This window comes from Haemorhous mexicanus, chromosome Z, assembly GCF_027477595.1.
Source record: "Haemorhous mexicanus isolate bHaeMex1 chromosome Z, bHaeMex1.pri, whole genome shotgun sequence".
NCBI classification, from domain to species: Eukaryota; Metazoa; Chordata; class Aves; order Passeriformes; family Fringillidae; genus Haemorhous; species Haemorhous mexicanus.
The window spans coordinates 20,195,042-20,215,880 of NC_082381.1; the positions used below are offsets into that span (position 1 = coordinate 20,195,042).

Genomic DNA, 20,839 nt, shown 5'->3' on the forward strand with positions numbered 1-20,839 from the left:
GAGACTGTGTCCTCTGGTTCTGTCAGTTGCTGCCTGGATAAAGAGACCAACCCCCACCCGACTACAACCACCTTTCAGGAAGTTGTAGGGAGTGATAAGGTCACCTTTCCTCCAGGCTAAACAACCCCAGCTCCCTCAGTCATTCCTCACAGGGTTTGTGTTCCAAGCCCCTCTCCAGCCTTGTCACTCTTCTCTAGACACATTCAACTGAAGGTACAGCCCCACCAGTGCCGAGTACAGGGGGAGAATGACCTCCCTGTTCCTGCTGGCCACACTATTCCTGATAAAGGCCAGGAGCCCTTGGCCTTCTTGGCCACCAGGGCACACTGCTGGCTCATGTTCAGCCAGCTGTTGATCAGTACCCCCAGGTCCATTTCCACCTGGGCACTGTCCAGCCACAGCATCCCCAGCCTGTAACATTGCAGGGGGTTATTGTGGCCAAAATGCAGGACTCAGAACTTGGATTTATTAAATGTCATCCTATTGGATTCTGCCCATCCATCCAACCATTCCAGGTCTCTCTGCAGAGCCCTCCTACCCTCCAACAGATGAACACAGCTCCCAGCTTAGCGTCATCCACAAATTTGCTAATAAAAGACTCAACACCCCCATCCATGTCATCAATAAAAATATTGAACAGAACTGGCCCCAGCACAGACCCCTGAGGGACACCACTGGTGACTGGCCCCAGCTGGATGCAGCACTGTTCACCACCACTCTCTGGCCCGGCCATCCAGCCCGTTCTGAACCCAGCACAGAGTGCTCCTGTCCAAGCCGTGGGCTGCAGCTTTTCCAGGAGTATGCTGTGGGAGACAGTGTCAAAGGCCTTGCTGAAGTCCAAACAGACAACATCCAAAGCCTTTCCTGCATCCACCAGGCAGGTCATTTGGTCATAAAAGGACACCAGGCAGGTCAAACATGACCCACCCCTCCTAAACCCATGCTGAGTTTACCTTACCAGGTACTGAGGTCAGGCTAACTGGTCTATAATTACCAGAATCCTCTTTCCCACCCTTTTTATGAATGAGCATCACATTGGCCAGCTTCCAGTCATCTGGAACCTCACCAGTGAGCCAGAACTGTTGGTAAATGATGGAGAGCAGCTTTGCAAGTTCATCTGCCAGCTCCCCCATCACCGTGGGATGGATCACTGGTCCCACTGATTTATGAAAATCTAAGTGAGTCAGCAGTTCTCTGACAGCCTCCTCCTGGAAAGGAGGGGGACCATTCTGCTCCCTGACACAATCTGCCAACCCAGGAGGACAGCTGTCCTGAGGACAAGCCATCTTCCCACTAAAGAAGGCATAGAAGCACTTCTGCCTTCTCCTCATCTGCAGTTACTAAGCTCCCTCTCACATCCAATAGAGAACAAATGTTGGTACCCTTCATTTTACCATTAATATATTTGTAAAAACATTTTTTATTATCTTTTATAAAAATTGCCAAATTAAGTTCAAACTGAGCTTTGGCCTCCCTAATTTTTTTCCTACTTAGCAAATGCCCTAGCAATTTCCTTAAATACTCCCTGAGAAATCTGACCCTCCTTCCAAGGACAATACCTCAATTTTTTATTCCTAAGCTCCTTCAAAACCTCATTGTCGATCCAAGCTGCTTGTTTTCCTCATCAACTCATCTTTCAGCTCACAGGGACAATCTGTTCCTGTACCCTCAAGATCTCTGTGTTGAAGCATGCCCGCTTTCCTGGACTCCTTCATTTTTAAGGGCTACTTTCCAAGGAACTCTCTGAATAAGTCTCCTAAAGAAGCAAAGTCTGCCCTCCAGAAATCTGATATGAAAGTCTTGATGTTTGATGTTCCTCCTGATTTCACCAAACACTGAAAACTCTACAATTTCATGATCACTGTGCCCCAAGCAGCCTCCAACCACCTCATCTCCCACCAGCCCATCTCTATTTGCAAACAACAGGTCTAACATAGTCCCTCTCCTGGTGGGCTCACTCACCAACTGTGACAAAATGTTGTCCCCCACACACACTCTAAAAACTCCTGGACTGCCCCTTTTCTGCTCTATTAAGTCCCCAGTAGATGTCTGGTAGGTTAAAATCACTGACAAGAGCAAGGGCTGGTGATCCTGAAACATTCTCCAGCTGCTTGTAGAATGAGTTGTCCACCTCCTCTTCCTGGTTGGGTGCACAGTAACAGACTCCCAGTAGGATGTCAGCCTCGTTGGCCTTCCCCCTAATTTTACCCATAGGCATTCAACTTCAGCATTATTAGTTTCAATATCCATGGCATCAAAACCCTCCCTAATACAAAGGGCCACCCCTCCACCTCTTCCCCTTTTCCAGTCTCTCCTGAAGAGCTTGTAGCCATCCAGTGCAGCATTCCAGCCATGTGAGTTATCACACCACATTTCCGTGATGGCAATTACATCAGAGCTCTCCTGCTGAACCACAGCCTCCAGCTCTTCTTGTTTGCTACCCTGCTGCATGCATTAGTGTACATGCACCTCAGCTGGACTGCAGATTTCGCTCCTAACTCAGGCTTACCACCCTTGGGCCTGCTTCCAGACAGCCCAGCTGCATCCCCTTCCCCCTTCAAACCTAGTTTAAAACCCTCTCAATGGGTTCCGCCAGTTCATGAGCTAAAATCCTTCTACCCTTAACAGAGAGATGGAGCCTATTCAATTCTAGCAGGCCAGGAGCCAAAAAAGTTGCTCCATAATCAAGGAACCAAAAATTCTGCTTTGAGCCACTTGTTAATAACATGGGTTCTCCTGTTCCTTTCAATGTTTTCCTCCACCACCAAAGGGACTGAGCAGAACACTACCTGAGCTCCTGCCCTATCAACCACTTGACCCAGTGCCCTTAAGTCCCTTTTTATTGCCCTGACACTCCTGTTTTCAACCTCATCACTGTCAGCCTGGAATATGAGGAGTGGGTAATAATCAGAGGGTCAAATCAGCCCAGGGAGTCTCTCGGTAATATCCCATATCCGAGCCCCAGGGAGGCAGCAAATCTCCCTGTAGGATGGGTCCGGTTGACAAATGAGGCCCTCTGCTCCCCTCAGAAGGGAATCACCTACTATGACTACCCTTCTTTTCTTTTTAATGTCATAAGTGGTGTTCTGTCCGACAGACAAAGTGTAATTACGAGGCTCACTAGGCAGATAATTTTCTTCTACGTCTAGAGGCTGAGCCTCTAGATCCAGGGCCTCATACCTATTCTGAAGTGGCACCTGGGTAGGTGATGGGGTCAGGAGGAGTTTTTATTACCTCCCCAAGAAGGGACCCCCCTTCGTCCACCAGGTGTCCTTCTATTGCCTCCTATTGACAGTGGGAGACATGGCAGTCTTCTAACTTCTGATGGGTCTCCCTCAAGGATGGAAAGGCTGAACTCCACCAATCTATTTCCCTTTCCCTTCCCTGGTACTCCTTAGTCTTTCAATTTCCTCCTTAAGCTTGGACAGCAGTGAAAGGAGATCATTCACCTGTTCACACCACAGGCAGGCTTCTTCTGCAATGCCCCCTAGAACCACTGGAAAATGTGTTGGCTTGACACAGGCTAAGATAATCAGAGCTTTTCTTTCATTCTGTAATTGCACACATCCTCTTTAATTAGGAAATTGCAGAGTAGATCCTTTCAAGCTCAAACACTCTGCACAGGAATGGTCTGGACAGACGCATCCTTTTGGAGGGTGCTACTTGGCTACATACACTTTTACTAATTGCAGTTTTTGATCGTGTAAAAACCATTAACAACAACAAAAAAAAAAAAACACCAACCAAAAGAAACAACAAACAAAAAACCTCACCAGCAGAAGGAAACCTGGAACCCTGCCTGTGTGAACTGCCACACAAACAGCCATGCCATGCTCTCAGAGCTGTGCCATGCTCCTTAGAGCCCACTTTTAATTAACCTGCTGCTCGCAGGAGGAAAAACCCGCCCTGCACCTGCGTGGCTAACATGAACAACCACGTGCTATCTGTAAGGGTAAACAGAAAGCTTGCTACCAAAGCATCACTCTGCCCTTTCCATAGTTTGGCATTGCATTTATCCCAGCAAGAAGACAAGTCTGCAAGGAGGAACAGGTATGTGAGGTATCCAGTGCCTCAGTTGGCTCAGCCTGGTCTGTAACCAATGTGCATCCCTGCCATTGCAGCTGGGTATGTCCTCAGTGGACTCTGAACACAAACTTCTCCTAGGGAATGGACACCTGTGACCAGCAGATGCTCTAGTCCAACTTAAAGCTAATAGCTCTCGAGGAGAAGTGAAACTTGTATCCCATTTTCATGGTGAATAAAGCTATGGGGGTTTTCTTATGCATGGGACAAGAATTGCAAACCTATTCCTGTTGCAGTACAAATGAATACCACAGTGTATAATTTATCATTTATAATTCATCACTCCTAATTGCTCATAGTGAATGGGACAAATATTGTAGATTAATACTGACATTTTTCACATTGCAGCCTGAAAGGATCTTCTACTCTGCAATTTCCTAATTAAAGAGGATGTGTGCAATCACAGAATGAAAGAAAAGCTCTGATTATCTTAGCCTATGTCAAGCCAACACATTTTCCAGTGAAACTACAATGTTGAGGGTTAATAAGCAGCATTAGTGTAAAATAATGTTAACTCTGCATATTAACACTAGCAGATAGCATTATTCCTCAACTATGAGCACAGTCTCTGAATCACACTGTGCTATCATTTCAAAAGAAAAATCTCCTGGAATTTTACATCCTACTCAGAAAAGATATATTTAAAAAAACTGAACCATGCAAAAGATCAATGGTCATCAAATAATACTATAGAAATGCATACCAGAAGAAGCAGATGGGGAAAGAAGGCCTGGATCTGATTTCCAGTTCTGTGGTCAGTTTGCAGCAAGCCAAGCCAATTTTTACAGCCTGCGGTTTCATTCCAGATGCCCTTTTTCCTGAAGACTCTATGGAAGCAAGTCACGAGGTGCATGAATTGTCACATAATCTTCACCTAGCTTGCACCTAGCTGCCTCCTGTCAAAGGATCCCTCAAGATTTGTCTCTAATTATTCCATGTTTCTAGGAAGCCTCAGTTCTACCATTTAAGCAGAACAGAACTGTACTATATTCATAACTGCTTTTCTGGTTAGGTGAAAAGTAGGGTCCACTGTTACCATTAGATAAAACAATACTGCTCACTGACTGAAAAATATGGCCATCTAGAAAATATGGGCAAAGATAGATATGTGTCAAAATACTCTTAAAAGGGCATCACTTTTTCTTTATTAGTCCAAATTAGGGAATTCCTAAGCACATCAGGAACTTCTAGCAGGGACACAGAAATGTCAGATCACTACAGAAAAGGCCAGATGAAAGACACCAGCAGTTAACTTTTTCAGAGATGGCCATTTTTAAACACTCCTCTCACCAGAAACTTTGTCAGCACATCTCTCTCCTTCCAGTTCCCCTGCTTCCCAGAGACCCAGAGACACAGTGATTTTCAAGATATGTCATTTGTAAACAGACAGCAGCAATTACAGTAATGATATGCCAGCACCCTTTTCAGAGTGAGAAATGCTGCCAACGCAGTCAGTGGACAGAGAATTGTTGCAACTTCTTACACCTATATAGAGGTAAAAGCCTGAACAGTGATGCATCACTCTGCAACACAGCCATGGGCTCCATTCTTACAAAGCCAGAGAAGTTGCAGCTACAGAATCTTTAACAAAGAAAATGTATTGGTAATTTAAGTACCTAGGTGACAGCTCCTGGTTATCTGGACAAGAATAAACAAGCCCTTTTCTGTACAACAAATGTTGTTGAATCTCTTCTACTCCTTTCCACTAGAAATTAAAGAACAGGGAACAAGGAGAGAGCCTGGGACCTGTCCAAGGGACTCTACAAAGAGAACACATCCTGAAGAAAAGCAAGGATACTGTAATTTTTGTCACCATTGTTCTGCCCATTTCCACAGGACTGAAAGAACCTTGTTCCAAGAAACTGAAGAAATTATTCAAACTAAACCTGGAAGCCATATTCAAAAGTGCCCAGTGTCAAATTAACTGAACACACTACTCCTGGCTAATATGCAAAGTGCCATAATAAGACTGAACTTCTAATGGAAAGAAAAAAAACTACTTTCACAAACCACTCTAAAAAACTACCAGCACTACCACTACTACATGGTGGTAATTTAGATAAATAGTCACCATTTTTACTCCATGTCCACCTTGACTGAGCTTCTCAACAACAAATAAACAGTTCAAACCCGTAACAATGATGGTAAGAATGAGGTAAGAATACACATAAGTGTATGTTTATGCTAACTAATGTTTTGAAAATAAAAGCTATTTCTAGACTATTTGAATGTATCAGGAATTAGAGTTAACTTTTCCAAAACAAGTGTAGTGTATATACCGTATACAGTGCAAGACAGTGCCAACACACATACAAAAACACCTTTGTTTGAAAATAATCAGTCCACCAACTCAAAAACTAAAACTGTTTGACTTAACAACAGAGAAATTCTCACAATCAGAATCTGGGGCAGGTACATCCACCACCCCCACAGAGCAGCTGAGCAGCTCATATCTGCTGAGCAGAACTGTGGACACTATGCCAAGAACTAATGTGTCATTTTCCTACACCAGTTTCAAGTTTTCTTCTGAATTCACGAGTAAATAAATAAGGGAATGAGCCATTGAGACAAGAGCTTAATAAGATTAGGCCATCCTTTGGCTCTCCAGAATATCTGAAAACCTGCTAATTGACATTAACACTCTTTCAAAAATATAGCCAGCTTCATGCTTCTGGAGGCAAGCTCACCACCGACGGGTGACTTCACACTGACTCACTGCCAGCTCCATATCCTTCCCCTAATTCAGCTGGTACTGACAGAAGACAAGGTATGCCTCTGACAGACTGCTGCTACACTCCTATAACCCCAGCAACCTGGCATTACTGTCCTGGCCGTATTGCTTGTCATTCTTGGCATTACACTGACCTCTGGTGGGTTGCAGGAAAACAAAACAGCGAGAATTAATGAGGATAAAAAGCAAATGAAATCATACCGTGCAATTTCAGTGGGAGTTCAGTGAGGGCATGCAGAAAGTCTGACTTTGAAAGTGCCTCAAGGCAGCCCGATAGGAGCAATGCCACACTAATGCCTTGCTGTTCACAAATCACTTCAGAGATATATCAGCTTTTACTCCCTTCAAATAGTCTACTGAGTTGTGTTAGGATTTCCTGTAACACCACTAAAATATTGTGCATGTAGCGGCCCCTTAATCTTTATGATGAAAAGGAAGCAAAGAATAGGTGGATCTGCAAGCTTTCTCTGCAACATACATCTCAAACTGAAGGATATATGTTTAACCTTTCTTGACACTTCTCAGGCTATATTTAACTATTTTTATTTATTTTATTATCTTCTATTGCACATTTTAGTGAGCCTGAAGGCAAATTGCATATGTTTTTAGGAGTCTGACCGTTTCAGTGACCGGTTTTGTGTCAGGCTGCCACAAATACCAGCACTGACAAAACTCATGGAGCAGTTAATTGATGTTGGGAACTGAAATGAGGCCACAAGCCAGGAAGGGGAGGAACTGGTTTTCTTGCTGAAGAAAGCATAACAGGGAATTTTAGCCTTACAAGTTAGTGCTGGAATTCAGTCAGGAAAACTAAGGACACACCCAGAGAGAGTGGAACAAAACAAGACGTTTATTGCAGATTCAGATTTTGACTACTTATTAGCATTTACAAGAAACCAATGACTACTGAAAAGGATGAGGAGCCAGAACTGTGCTTACTCCACTTGTAGAGTAAGACTGAATATTCACTCTTCCTTGCCCATAGTGATAAATTTATAAAAAACTTAGTTTGACATCATATTTCCTAGGGAGTGCTGGTGTGGGGATCTCCCTTCTGACTATGTCAGTTGCCAGCTGTTGAATTCTACTTTGAAAATAAGAAGTAAGAGTGAATTAAGAGATCATTTATAATATGCAGTACTTTTTAAAACTAAAGTTAATGTCATTTAAAGCCTAATAGGCTCTTTCAGTACTAACTTGTCAGAAATATTCTCAGGTCTGACAAAACACATCAGTAAAAAGAAAAGGCCTTTTGTGCATGTTCAGGAAGTGCCCAAGAATATTTTAAAAGAAAGGAAAAATCTCAGCTTATGTAGCGGTTAACAGCAGACTCACTGAAGTGCTGGGTTTGAAGCAGCTCATCATACCTTGAAAACACAAATGCTGTCCACATGTACTTAGAGACAGAGGTACCTTGCTGCTGGAAGTCTGCAGTACCACTTGCAAGCTGATAAAACAGACTGAAAAGAAATTTGTGCAAAAAAATGAATACACTAGCAAATGTAGTCATTATCATTGTTCCCTCCCATGCTTTCTCCATTTGACAGGATGACAAGCAGTGCACTTAGCACTTTCAGCCAGCCAAATTATGACTTTTCAGAAAACCTTCAAGAAATTAAAATTCTTTAGCCCTTTTATAATTTGTCTTTAAAAATATTGCAAATAACATTGCAATAATTCCAATGATTAAATAATTTATCACATGTTTAAGAAACAAAAGAGAAAGTAGTACCTCACCATTAGCTTCAAAGACAAAAAGCCTGTCTTATGCCTTTCACTAGGCAGGTTCAGGTTTTCTTTCTTAATCACTGTAGGGTCAAAGTTGTCCTCTTGTGCCCTGTGGCTGTGTTGACAAGCATACATCAACCACTGCATGCTACTAGACAGTGATTTAACTCAGATTCCACATAAGAGGCCACAAAACTACAATAGGGCTTTGTACCAGAGCAGATAATTCACAGCTGCTAACTAAGCAAAATGTTCAAAATAATCTGAACAACAGAGTCATGTGCTGGGACAGCAGAAGTGTCCTGACCTGGCAAAGCAGGACTCACACTTTAACCTACTGTTAAACCTCCCACATATTTAAATGTGGTATCTGTTTCCACCTCAAGAGGTTGCTCTTATCTACTAGGTAACTAAGAATTATTGTTAGTTATGCCTTCAATCTAGCATGTCCTGGTTTTGTGGGAATATTTGTAACAAATAAAATGATCACAGATTCAGAGATTAGGAATTCAGATTCACTGTGATCTAGAAGAGAGGCACATTAAGTCATTTGAATTGGAATTATGCTGCCACTTTCCAGAAAATTCCAACCCTGACAGGACTAAATGAATCAGTTTGAAAAAGTAAATAAATCCAGCTGTGCAGTATCATCTCCTGTCTTTTGTAAATTGTGCCACTGATTATTTTTACTGTCTTCAAAGTTGTTCAGTAAGAAAAGAAAAACAGGATGTGTGATCAATGTCCCTAATCTGTTTATGATCTGAAAAGCTTTGATCACTGTTTTCTCATGGTTTATGATTGCTTCAGCAAGTTTACAGATGACATCAAACTGAAAGGCCTGGGAGAAGAGATTCTCTTCAAAGAGACCTCAAGAAGTTTGAGGGATGGGTTCATAAGGCTTGGTGTTGTTCAACCTGGAGAAGAGAAGAGAAAGCAGCCTTTCAATACTTAAAGGGAGCTTATAAGAAAGATATAGGCAGGCTTTTTTACCATTGCCTGTAGTGACAGAACAATGAACAATGGTCTGAAACTAAAAGAGAAATTTAGACATTAGAATCGGACATAAGAAATTCTGTACTCTGAGGATAGAGTCAGATTGCCCAGGGAAGCTGTGAATGTCCCCATTACTGGAAGTATTCAAAGCCAGGTTGGTGGGGTGTCTTTGTGCAACCTGGTCTAGTGAAAGATGCCCTTGCCAATGGAACAGAGGTTGGACTAGCAGGTCCCTTTCAACTCAGAGCATTCCGTGACTCTGTGACTCAGTAACAATCGCTGGGTTCACCTGAAGCGACTACTTCTTCATACAGTCAGTTAGTGTTCTATAGATGGAACATTTCCTCATTTAACTATTCAAGTTCTCCTGTACCCCTAGGCATAAATAATAAATGTCACAGACATTTAAAGCTTTTTCCTCAGTATACTGTTCACCTAGATAATTAAAACCTAGTTAGATCTGACTTAAACTTCTGTCCAGGCAGCTGTCCCTGAGCAGCAAATCAACACTTGACTGTGTCAGCAACACAGATCTCCACTGATTTAATCGCTTGACTGTCACCAACAATCTCATCCATGTCCCTCCAAGACCACTACTTGTGAATTATAAGTATCACTTTACCCAAAGTGCTGACCTTTATGCATGCATAAGTTTGGCTTGAGGCAATGCCTAAGACAATGTTCCTCACACGCAAAAAAGAATTTCAAATGACAAGCCAAAGCTATTAGAGGTGAATCTGTTTAAAATTAATGTTGACGTTATTTTAGTTTGTGCTATAAACAGAGCACGAATATACCCTGTCTTAGACATGTCTAAGCAAAATTACACAAAAGCTAATTTCTGTAAAGCAAACTAATGTTGCACCCCTGCCAGTATGCCAGTATGCCATCACTTAGATCTTCTTTCCCAGAAGATCTACGTGATGACATCTGCTTGCCCCTTAACTTTTTCTTTTAGTTATCTTTATTCCTCCTATCTTGGCTGCAATGAATCATGTCTCTTTGCCTGGGCATTAGGCAGCCTTCTCATAACATCCTGTAATTTAGCTAAGGTGAACCCACACCTGTAGAACACACTCCAGGCTGTTCTGCAGAAGCGACTGGGCAACTCTGCCTTCCAGACCTGTGTAAATGCTTCCTGATATTCCCAGGTAAGGAGGCACCAAAAGAAGCAAGCAGACCACAGCAGCCCCAAGAAGCAAAGCAAGGAATCTTTGCTAGATTCCAGCAAAGAACATGAAACCCTATAGAGTGCAAGAAAACGCTGACCACAAACAAGGAAGCAGGCACACAGACGTGAACTGAGCGATTCCAACTTACACCTGACATCTTGTGTTTCACCTACAGAAAATTGTGAACTTTGGGATTCTAAAGTGCAGGAATCAGTGTTGTAGAATTTTTTGTTAGATGATAGCTTAATCTATCAGAGCAAGGAAGGTAGGAGGGCTGTACAGGTTTCCCTATAGATGGCACCAACCCCATCCTGCTCTTCCCTAGACACACTGCCAGTTTATCTTCCCGGTGTACCTGCCTGCTCTGATTCCCCCTTCTCACAGGACTTCAAATGTGTGAACACAAGGCCAAGAAATGTGGAAAATGTGCACTCAGAGCTGAGCTTCTGCCAGCATTCAAGGCTTAAGTATCGAGGACTCTCTCAACTTGCAGTGCGCACCAAGGCTGGCTCCTCTCTGCATGTGCTCCCGGTGGAGCAAACAACAGGACACTGCTGGGATGGATGCGGCCCATTTTGGCTCTCTGAACACAGACAGAGCTAAGTTTAGAAAAGAAGCATTGCTTATTCTGCAAGGGAGCAAAGTGGAGGTTTCCATAAATCAAGCATACGGAAGGGTAAAAGGTAACAGCTCTCACACAGCAAAACATCCTCGGCCCACCTGATGCATGTTTATTTCTGTGATGTAACCTTACGCAATTCTTCAAACACAGCCCTTTTCTTTATTAAACAACTTCTACTGTATGTTATCTGAGGGCACTGATTATGATTACAAAAGGCGAGGGGAGTTCAGCCTGGGGACAGACAATTCAACCTGAAAGCACCGCAACCTCGAGCAAGCGGCACACGGGATGGGGTGTTATGTGCAGTCACCTAGCCGTGACCTGCCCCCGTAAAGACAAAGGGAACCCCAGGAACGTGCCCGCCGCAGCCTCCTCGCCTCGAGGGCACCGGGAACACACGGAGCTCCCACAAAGGCCCCGGGAATACCGGGGGCAGCCACAAGGAATAGGAAACACCGGCAACTTCCCCTCCGAAACACCCACACACCTCGGCGGGGGCGGCACTGCGCATGCGCAGACGGCAGGCTGCGACGCTCTCCCCCGCTCTGAGGTGCCTCCATGGCCGCGGTGAGACAGGGGGGAGAGCCGATGCTGGTCCGCACCCCGGCGCCTTTCCGAGGCGGTGTCGCCTGGTCAGGACTCCTTCTGCGTGGATGGCAGAGTCTGAAGCCTCGCATTTGCCGCACACTCAGTACACGGCTGCTGCGCTGTGGGAAGAGGAGGAGGCGACGCACGGCGTGCCCCCCTCCCTTTCGGGAGGGATGGTTCGGCCCGCGGGAGGCACGCCGGGAGCCGCGCGGCGGCCGTGGCTGCTGAGGGAGGTGCGGTGTGAGGCTGCGGTTATTGGCACTGCTTGTTTTCGAAATCGGGCACTTACCTCTAGTACGTCCTTTTAGACTCTTTGTACTGTTCGTGTGTCTCCGTCGCTCTTCAGAATATGTCTTCTCCCTTTTTTTTTTCCCAGATGAAAGCAATGGAAGTTGGTCAGTGGCCGGAGCATGCACCAGCATGACCAAAAGATGTCCCTGGAGCATGGATTCTTGCCTTTTTTTATTTAATGTTTGCTCTATATCAAATGTTACTTAATTGTGAATTTTTAAATATTTTTCAACTGATTAATTGCTCTTTTTCATAAGCTGTAAATTTAATTTTACAGGTAAAGAGTTCCCATACTTAAGTTTTGGCCTTTGTGTTGCCCATTCATTCCTGTCCAGAATGGATGTGGTGTCAAAAAAGGCAAACAAGAATTCTTGCTCAAGCTGGTTTAGAGAGCTGGTTATATACCTTCCTCCTCTCTGTTTTTGCAAGGACAAAATACCCCAAACAACATGTAGAAATAGTATGGTTGAGTAGCTTTGTAGTAGATTTTATTGTTCAGTCTTTTAAAGCGGATAATCTGACTGATATTAAAAGAGGAAAAGCTAAAATTATAATAGCCTCTTTTACCATTTTCTAGCTCGCCTGTCTGTCATTACATCTTCAAGTAATTAGTACATAACTTTCCAGGCTTCCAGCAGTGGCCTCTAGATTTTCTCTTGTAAAAAGACATTTACAGCTTAATACTCATGCATAGAAAAGATTAAAATCTTGTTAAACGGGAAAAATTGTGTTTGGGTTTTGTAGATTTGTGGGTCTGTTATTCAGTATTGAATAATTCATTGTCTGCTCTTTTGCTGGGCTTTCCTTGATGCCCTTTTGAAATTGTAAAGTGCTCTTTGATATTGTCAGGTTCCTGACAGAATGCTTAATGCTAGGAATGCTTCTTACAGGTTTCTAGTGTGTTTTCCTGGAAATTCAGGATCTCCCAGAGGTAGCCCTGTGTGGTGAAAGCCTCTGAGCTTGAGAAGGACATGTGGAAAGAAGCCACCAAGCGCTGATTGCAGAGCTGTGAGTAACAATAATTCCTTGTGCAACGCTGTCCTGTAGCCTGCTGTTACAATGAAGCAGGCTTTCTGCTGAGGAGGAGGTTTGGCACAATGACTTTGGAGCAGAAATCTGAACTGAAACAGTGAGAGTGAGATCAGCCTGATGGCTATATTCTTATCAAAAAGAGCAAAGTGAAAGCTACAAAATCAAAATTTTGTGTGGGTGGCTTGTTAAATCAGTATGTGGCTGCCAGTGTGTCCAAGACAAGGACTTGCTTTCTCATGTTTGCTTTTAGGGGTGTGATACTGTGGAACAGTTCAGAACACAAGGATTGAGAATGTTTAAAAGACTGGCAAAATATGAAAGAAAGCTTGGAATCTCATGTGCCAGATACTGCTTCACTGTAAAGTCTTGGAAATGCCAACACTACTGGAAAGCTGAGTAGTGCAAGTCAGCCCAAATTTCATTAGTACAAACAGGGTATCAATAAATTTGCATGCACTGTCAAGTCTTTTGTGCAACCTACATTCTCAAGGGTGTGACATGTAATCCAAGTCTCTGAAGCCAGGAACTTCTGGGTCAATACTGGAAATCTGGTGTAAGAATGATCCTGTACTACATCATTTAGTAGATTTAGTTGGGTTGGGGTTTTTTTCCAGAGAAAATATAACTAATCTTCAGTGAAGGGATGAAACTCCTCCAGGTTGGCCATAATGCTCTTGAAAGTTATTAAATCAGAAAGTTTCATAAACAAAATGTGAGAATCTGCTTGAGCAACACAGATGCACTGAATCCTTTACTGTTGCTGCTGGCAGGAAGTGAGCCTGTGAAATCCATCCACACCTTCTGCACCCCAGGCACTGGGGACTTTGCAGGGCTGAAGAGTAAGGTGGCACTCTGTGTATGAATCTCTCTGGGAAGAGAAAAGTTTGTGTCATCCATTATTAGTAATGTGTCCAGTAACAGGGCTGCTGCTTGTTTTCCAACATAAAAATATTAAATCATGTGTATTATTGGTTTACTGTTCCCAGAGTGTTTTCTAATGCACAGTCATGTGCTTGAGTTAGTATTGCAGAAATTTCTGTTGATTCCCACTAGCCAGAAAGTGTTATTACTGCCATCAGCTTGTAGTTACCATCTGAATTCTTGCTTAGGTGGGCAAAAGGCCTCTCTTACAGGTAGGCTTTCTAAAAATTAGATTTGCAAATTTTACCTTTTTGCCCAAGGGATGAGGGGAAGCTCATGTTTGTAATTTTGTATTAGTTTTGGGGATTTAGAGGATGTTACTGAAAAGAGCTGTGGGCTACATGTGTCCAGTCTTACACTGTGTGTTTATTTTTTCCTTAGGAAGAATTGTTAGAACCAGCATGAGAGTAATACCTGTCTATTGAAACACTCCTGCCTAAGAAACAAAAAACTGTTTAAAAGATGGACTAGTAGCCTCCATGTAGTAAGACGAAGTGCATTTAACTGCATTGTGGCAATGTCTGGTAATGATTATATAGATAAAAAAATAAAGATTTATGTTCTCAGAATTTCCATATTTTCCAAGCTTTAGTAACAATTGCTTCTGTTTCAGACTTCAGACTTCTTTGTGTTATTGTTGGGATACCAGTGCACCTCTTTGGATGAAACAACACCTAGGAGTGAGTTGGGATGTGATGACTTAAACCTGTAGTATTTGGAGCTAGGGTTGGCTGAAATTTGTATTGTGGTGAGCAAAAGAAGAAATTTAAAAAGTAGAAATTCAGCAAACCTGGTTTAAAAATAGCAGGAAAGGTGTTTATCCAACATGGAGAACGGCAAGCTTGGTTTATTATCACCTTGACCAGCTACATCATGTGGTACTTCAGCATAACTTAGAGTGAAATACTCTTGAGGTAATCGGGATTGCTGCTTATTTTTCTAGGAAGACTTAACATGGTTTATCAGAGGAACAAATGCTTAAATTGTGTATCTTGCATTATGTGATTTTTCAGTACTGAATGTAAGCATGTTACTGATTCTAAGTGTAAGGTTGTTTTTAGTTCGTCAAGAGAGAAGGTTTAGGCAAGAGTAATTAACTTTTAAGATATACAGCTTGTAATTATGGTATGTACTTGAAAGTTTAGGGTTTTTATTAGAGATTACATTCCCTGAAGATACCATCTGTTCAGGAGTTCTGCTCATGGGCCTTTGTTCTTGAAGTGTAAGACCAAGAAGAGTAGCTTTTTAAAACTTTAAAAAAAAATCTCAAGAGCAACAGCTAGTGACAAGATTTGATGATTGGTACCTAACGCCAGGGTTAGATACTTGAGTGGTATCAACTCCAGAGTAAACTTCCTTTCAGCTAAAAAAGATGTAGAACCCCAAGCTTTAATGTGTAATACAGGTGTTATAGTGGGGTAGAACAAGGGAAAAGTGAGGTACAGGGAGTAACAGGTGCGTGCAAGGGTCACAGATTACTTAAATAATAATGCTGGTAAATGTGAAGTACAATGTTAAACATTCGGACTGCCTTTTATTTTGTATGACTGGCTAACTGAATTGCACCCTTGAAAAAAACATCAGACTATAAGAATCTGCTCAGCAGTAAAAACTGAAGAGAAAGGATAAGGTATTCATATTCTGGAACAGCCTACTACATGTACTGAAGTCCTACTTTGCAGGAACTGGGTGGACAGCATGTGCTCCTGGGAAGTAGAAAAGTAAATCTTTTGGAGTTTGTTTTTTTTTTTTTTTCTTCTGCTTTATTAAACTCCTTTGTCTTGACCCACAAGGATTTTTTCCATCTAATTCCCTTGTCCATCCTGTTAAGGAGGGAAGTGGTAGAGCAGCTTGATGGGCACCTGGTGTCCTGCCAAGGTCAACACACCACAGCTCTTACTCAGGAGAACAAATACAGGAATAAAATCAGACATGTTAAGGAGAGAGTGTCTGCCACACTGGCTCTGTATCTGTGTGTTTGCTTTGACAGCTTACATATAGTCTGCTGTTGCTCTCTGGTGATTTTTAGATGAGAAAGGAAGCTATAGATGTGCACTGGAAATGCAAAGCTTACACTGACAACTTCCTGCTACAAGATAAAATACTTAATCTGGAGAAGCTGTATCCTCAAGTGGATTTTAATTGGTACTACACCTGTTTTTACCAGATGGTGGTGTCAAATGAATCCATGTTTCTGAAGGCTTTGCTCCTTAGTGTAATGTAAATAAGACACACAGGCAACCATGCAATGCCCTAAAAATTCAAGTTTTACTTGACTTTTAAATAACCTGGACACAAGTACTGACACAGCCATCTATCAAACTCATTTTAAAATAAAGCACACAGTTGCTTCATGAATACCTAATGTACATGGAGCAAATGTATCACATTGGTATGTTCATGTATGTTGTCTTCAAACACCTTTCTAGGGAGTTCTGAATTAAATCTTCCTGAAAGAAAACATGCTATCTCTTCAGTTCAGTATCCACCTGGATAAAGGGAATGAATTTGGCAACTTAAATGGTAATGACTTTGCGGCAAACATCATCAATATAATGAGCTTGATTAGAATACAAGTTGCAGAGTTAGTGATACTGATAAGAGGTGCAGTATAGAAAACAGCAGGTCCAGGCTAGTTCCAAATGAAAGAAACCAGCCAACTAAGCAAGGGAACCACTACAGGATATACAACAGTGCTTTTGTGCTGTGGTAAGCAAGCCCTCTTTATTGTATAAAATACATGTTTTGCAAAAGGTTGTACAAATATGTTGTAATTGTTGCTAATTAGTGAGAGTTCTATAACTTACCAATGCTTAGCACTTACGGAAGTTTCAGAAGAGGTAAAGGCAGAGGCACAAAGTTAAAATCATTGGTCTGAGAACAGTTCAGGAGAATTAGGATGAGAAGACCTCAAATACCAGTCCTTTGTCCAAGTGAGCAGGGGTCTATATATGGCATTCAACCCCAGCGTAAACTTTTGACACTATTATGTATCTCATGTCTTTTGCCTGATTCATCAGGATGTACAAGTATTTTAGACTGACATCCAGACTCCAGATCTGAAAATGCAACTGCCTCTAGGCAGTGAACACCCCAGGAGAGCTGGGGAAGGGTAGCAACAGTGGAGAGGGCAAGGTGTAGCTTAGAGCTGTAAGAGACTGGTCACTTTGACATGTAGAGCTGGTTTAGGTGTAGAAGGCATAGCTGTGACACAGTAAGTGTTTTCAGTGATTGATCACTGATGTGTATCTCTAATAAAAAAGGTGCTTTTCTTCAAATGATTGAGGAAAAGAAGCTTGACGGGAAAGGAGGATCATATGTATAAAAGAAATTTGCTTTTCTGGACTATTAGCTGACAGTGATATCCTTGTTACAAGTTTTGCCTTGTTTAGGCACAACAAAACATTTGGAAAACGTGTAATAGAGGCATTATATCTTTAGTCTTTTGTGGACACTAAACTGGATTTTAGTGGCCCAGGCTAACATCAGACTTGCTAAAAACCTGCTTCTTACATAGTCTCATCAGGGAGAAGATCACTAATTCAAATCTAGGGCTCTCTCTGTAAACTTTTCATGTCAATGCAGAAAAGTTGGCTTGATTACAAAAACAACTCTCCAGTGACTTGAGAATTTAAACCTTTCACTACTAGACAGAAGCTATTTTCTGATGTAGTGCAGTAAGTAAAATACCATGCACTTGGCTGAGGGTATCCAGCAATAACACATAAAAGGCCCACAGGAAGACAAAAGCATACAGGAAATCATGAGGTTCAATATAAACCTTCTTGATCAATATTTAAAGATTGGCAAGATAGGTACACTACATACAGATAATTCTCAATAACACAAGTCCCCCTGCAGTAGTAGATATGTGCTACTTACCTGTGCCTGGGTAAGGATAGCAAACTAATGGTAATGTTTAGAAGGCAGCAAACTATAAGCAAGTGTGTAATGCTCCAAGCTGAACTACCTTCTTAAAGGAACAAGGAGTGGCTTTCATTGCTGACACTAACCAGTTCTTGTATAGTTTGTCATTTTTTCAGTTGTCTTCCAAAAGATTGTGATGATCTCCATTAAGCCATTTTGCCATGGTGATTTTTTTTTCCCCTAGGGGTTGATTAGGGGTTTTTGTTGTGGTTTGGGTTTGGATTTTTTTTTTTTTTCCATTTTGGTTTGTTTTGGTTTTGTTTGTTTGTTTGTTTTTGTTTGGGCTTTTATTGACTGTTGTTCTTGCCAGTACTACACAAGGTCATAAACAGATCCTAAAGGATCACTTTAAATTGGAGCAATGACAATGAAACCATTTAACAAACTTACAAAGTTGAGCAAATACTTCAAGCCAAGCCCAACAATGTCCTAGAATTAAATCCATAGGAAATTCAAAAAATTCTAAAGAACCTCCATGAAAACTGAATTTTTACTACATGATTTTTTTTGATCGTGCTCTTTCCTTTCCTTAGATTTGTTCACCGAAACTGTAGAAGCAGAGCTGGTACAAGTAAATGACCAAAGAAAAGTATTTGTTGGGTGAATCTGCCTTCCCTGCAGCACTTCCCAACCTAGAGACCACTTCATACTGTGATAGTATGGTAGTGTAATATATAAACTCTGTGGCTGCCTCCGTGGCTAGTAACATCCACCTGACCACCTCAGATCATGAAACAATGAAGAATGAAAAAGTAAAGTGGAAAATAAAACACATTGTACAACATTTTGCTTACCAGTTTAGTCAGTTAAAATGTGTTTTAGTAATCCAATGCCTCTTGTAAAGTGAAACCTAAAACACCTTATGCTAACTCCAGTTCTTAAGCAGTGTTGCTTTTCTGACAGGGCTGCAATTCACTGGTGTTGCTTGTACTGGAAAAGACAGGATCACTGCAAATCTCTGTGGGTTGTGAGGTTGAGTGTAGAGAGGACAGATGTAGAAAGGCACGTGAGCTGCTACAGCTGTTTGCGACACTGATGGACAAATTCAGTACTTAGTTCAGTGATTACATTTAACAAAAAATTGCTTCCATGACACAAAGACTTTGCTAAGCACCCTAGCAAGTCAGCAACACCTAAAGGTTCATCTGTGTGCTGACTGTGGACAAATGGGAGGCAGAGAAGTGATTTTCAGATGTTTGTAAGAAGTGATAGCACATGAGGAAAGCCAGGCGTCACTTCAGATATATATTAGAAGATAACCCACTCCATGTGCAGCATCATTAAAACTTAGTATTCCTACCATGACAATAGAAAAAAAAATTATAGTTCTCATACCTGAAATACTGCCTTTGTCATTTTAACATAGTAGAAATGGCTCAGAGAAAAGTGTCAGATTATTTTATATGAGATATTAAGACAGATTTTGCTAATCTAAATTAAAAAAAAAAAACGCTATTTTCTAGCTGTTTTAAATACTACTCCACAAGTTTCATGTAACCAGCACTGAAGTGCCTTGTTAAGCAGTCTTAACACAGTGGGTCAATTTATATTCCCCAGTTTCCAGTGTGCTTTACTACAAGTTGGTAAATGTATTTAAATATTCTTTTAAATAGTCCCTCTACACAAAAGGACATTAAAAATTTAGAAAACTTAAACCTGCCCAAAGCAAAGTAAGTCTGTGTCAGCTCTGGAATGCACTGCTACAGCATGTTACAGAGTCTATTGTTTATAAGCTAAAATGGGTTGAGTCAGAATTTGTATCAACAACGCAAGTGTCTGTTATTGTGCTAGGTTAAAATAACCCTTGTAAGAGCTATCTGTCCTTATGTCTCAGAACATAAGTTGATCCCCATATAAATTGTGAAGAGAATTTCCCCATATCACACTGTATTGCACAATTGACCAAAAATACGACTATTTTACTTATCTTGAAGCATCTGATCCTGATCATGTCAGTTAACAGTCACTTCTTGGAACAAGGCTATTCAGTTACAGAGCAGACCATGAAGCCTGTTTTGTTGCAGCAATTTTTTTGTTGTTGTTCATTTTTTGGAAATGTAACTGCTGATCTTTCAGTTTTGCAAAGACTTTTGGTTTCGGTTGTCTATCAGGCAGCTTGTCCTTAATCAGTCACACCATTAGAATGGTGTTGGTGATAAAACCATTGCTTGGTCTTCCCAACAAGCAGGCTGCACTGTCAGGTGTCCTGAAGGAAAGACCAGCACGTCAACTTCAGTTCCTTCCCTTGCACACATACAAATTTTCACTTTCCAAAGACCGAAATCCATTCACCATCGTCAATTCATCAGTCAAGTCTCCACCTTGAAGCGTGACACCTGTACAGTTTTTACAACCTTAGTGTTGGGCTTTCCATCAACATTATTAGTGGATATCAGAGATGGTTCTTCTAATAGGCTGTCCTTAGATCCATTCTGCCTCTGAAAATAATAAATTAAACATGTTGTTGAAAAGATACAGCAGAATTTAAACACTGTATTTTGCTAACTTGCTGTGAAAGCCTTAGGCTATGCTATGGCAATTCTGTATGCTTATATATATACATACATCATACTGAGTATTAAAGTCTCTACATTTATTTGATCAAACAGAACTTTTTTCCACTCTTGCCTCCTGCCAGCTGCTGCCCCTTTGTGCTATTGCCTATTCAGGAAATGCCATGATTAATTATTTGATATTTAGCAAAACACTGCATGTAAACCCTCACAAGGAATTAATATCCAGTGTCATGAG

General features: G+C 41.6%; 1 protein-coding gene and 1 non-coding gene across 3 annotated transcripts in view; one reads left to right on the forward strand and one right to left on the reverse strand.

The window, feature by feature from the left end:
* Positions 1–12,511: 12,511 nt before the first annotated feature.
* On the forward strand, positions 12,512–12,644 carry LOC132322606 (small nucleolar RNA SNORA13). The gene has a single exon (XR_009485140.1). It is a non-coding gene; the product is annotated as a small nucleolar RNA SNORA13 (small nucleolar RNA).
* Positions 12,645–16,410: 3,766 nt separating this feature from the next.
* EPB41L4A (erythrocyte membrane protein band 4.1 like 4A) overlaps positions 16,411–20,839 on the reverse strand; it is a 118,394-nt gene continuing 113,965 nt past the window's right edge. For both annotated transcript variants that reach the window (XM_059836739.1, XM_059836738.1), the window contains one exon: positions 16,411–20,526. In XM_059836739.1, coding sequence (XP_059692722.1) covers positions 20,398–20,526 — 129 coding nt within the window. In that variant the 3' untranslated portion in view covers positions 16,411–20,397. The remainder of the gene's footprint in view (positions 20,527–20,839) is intronic.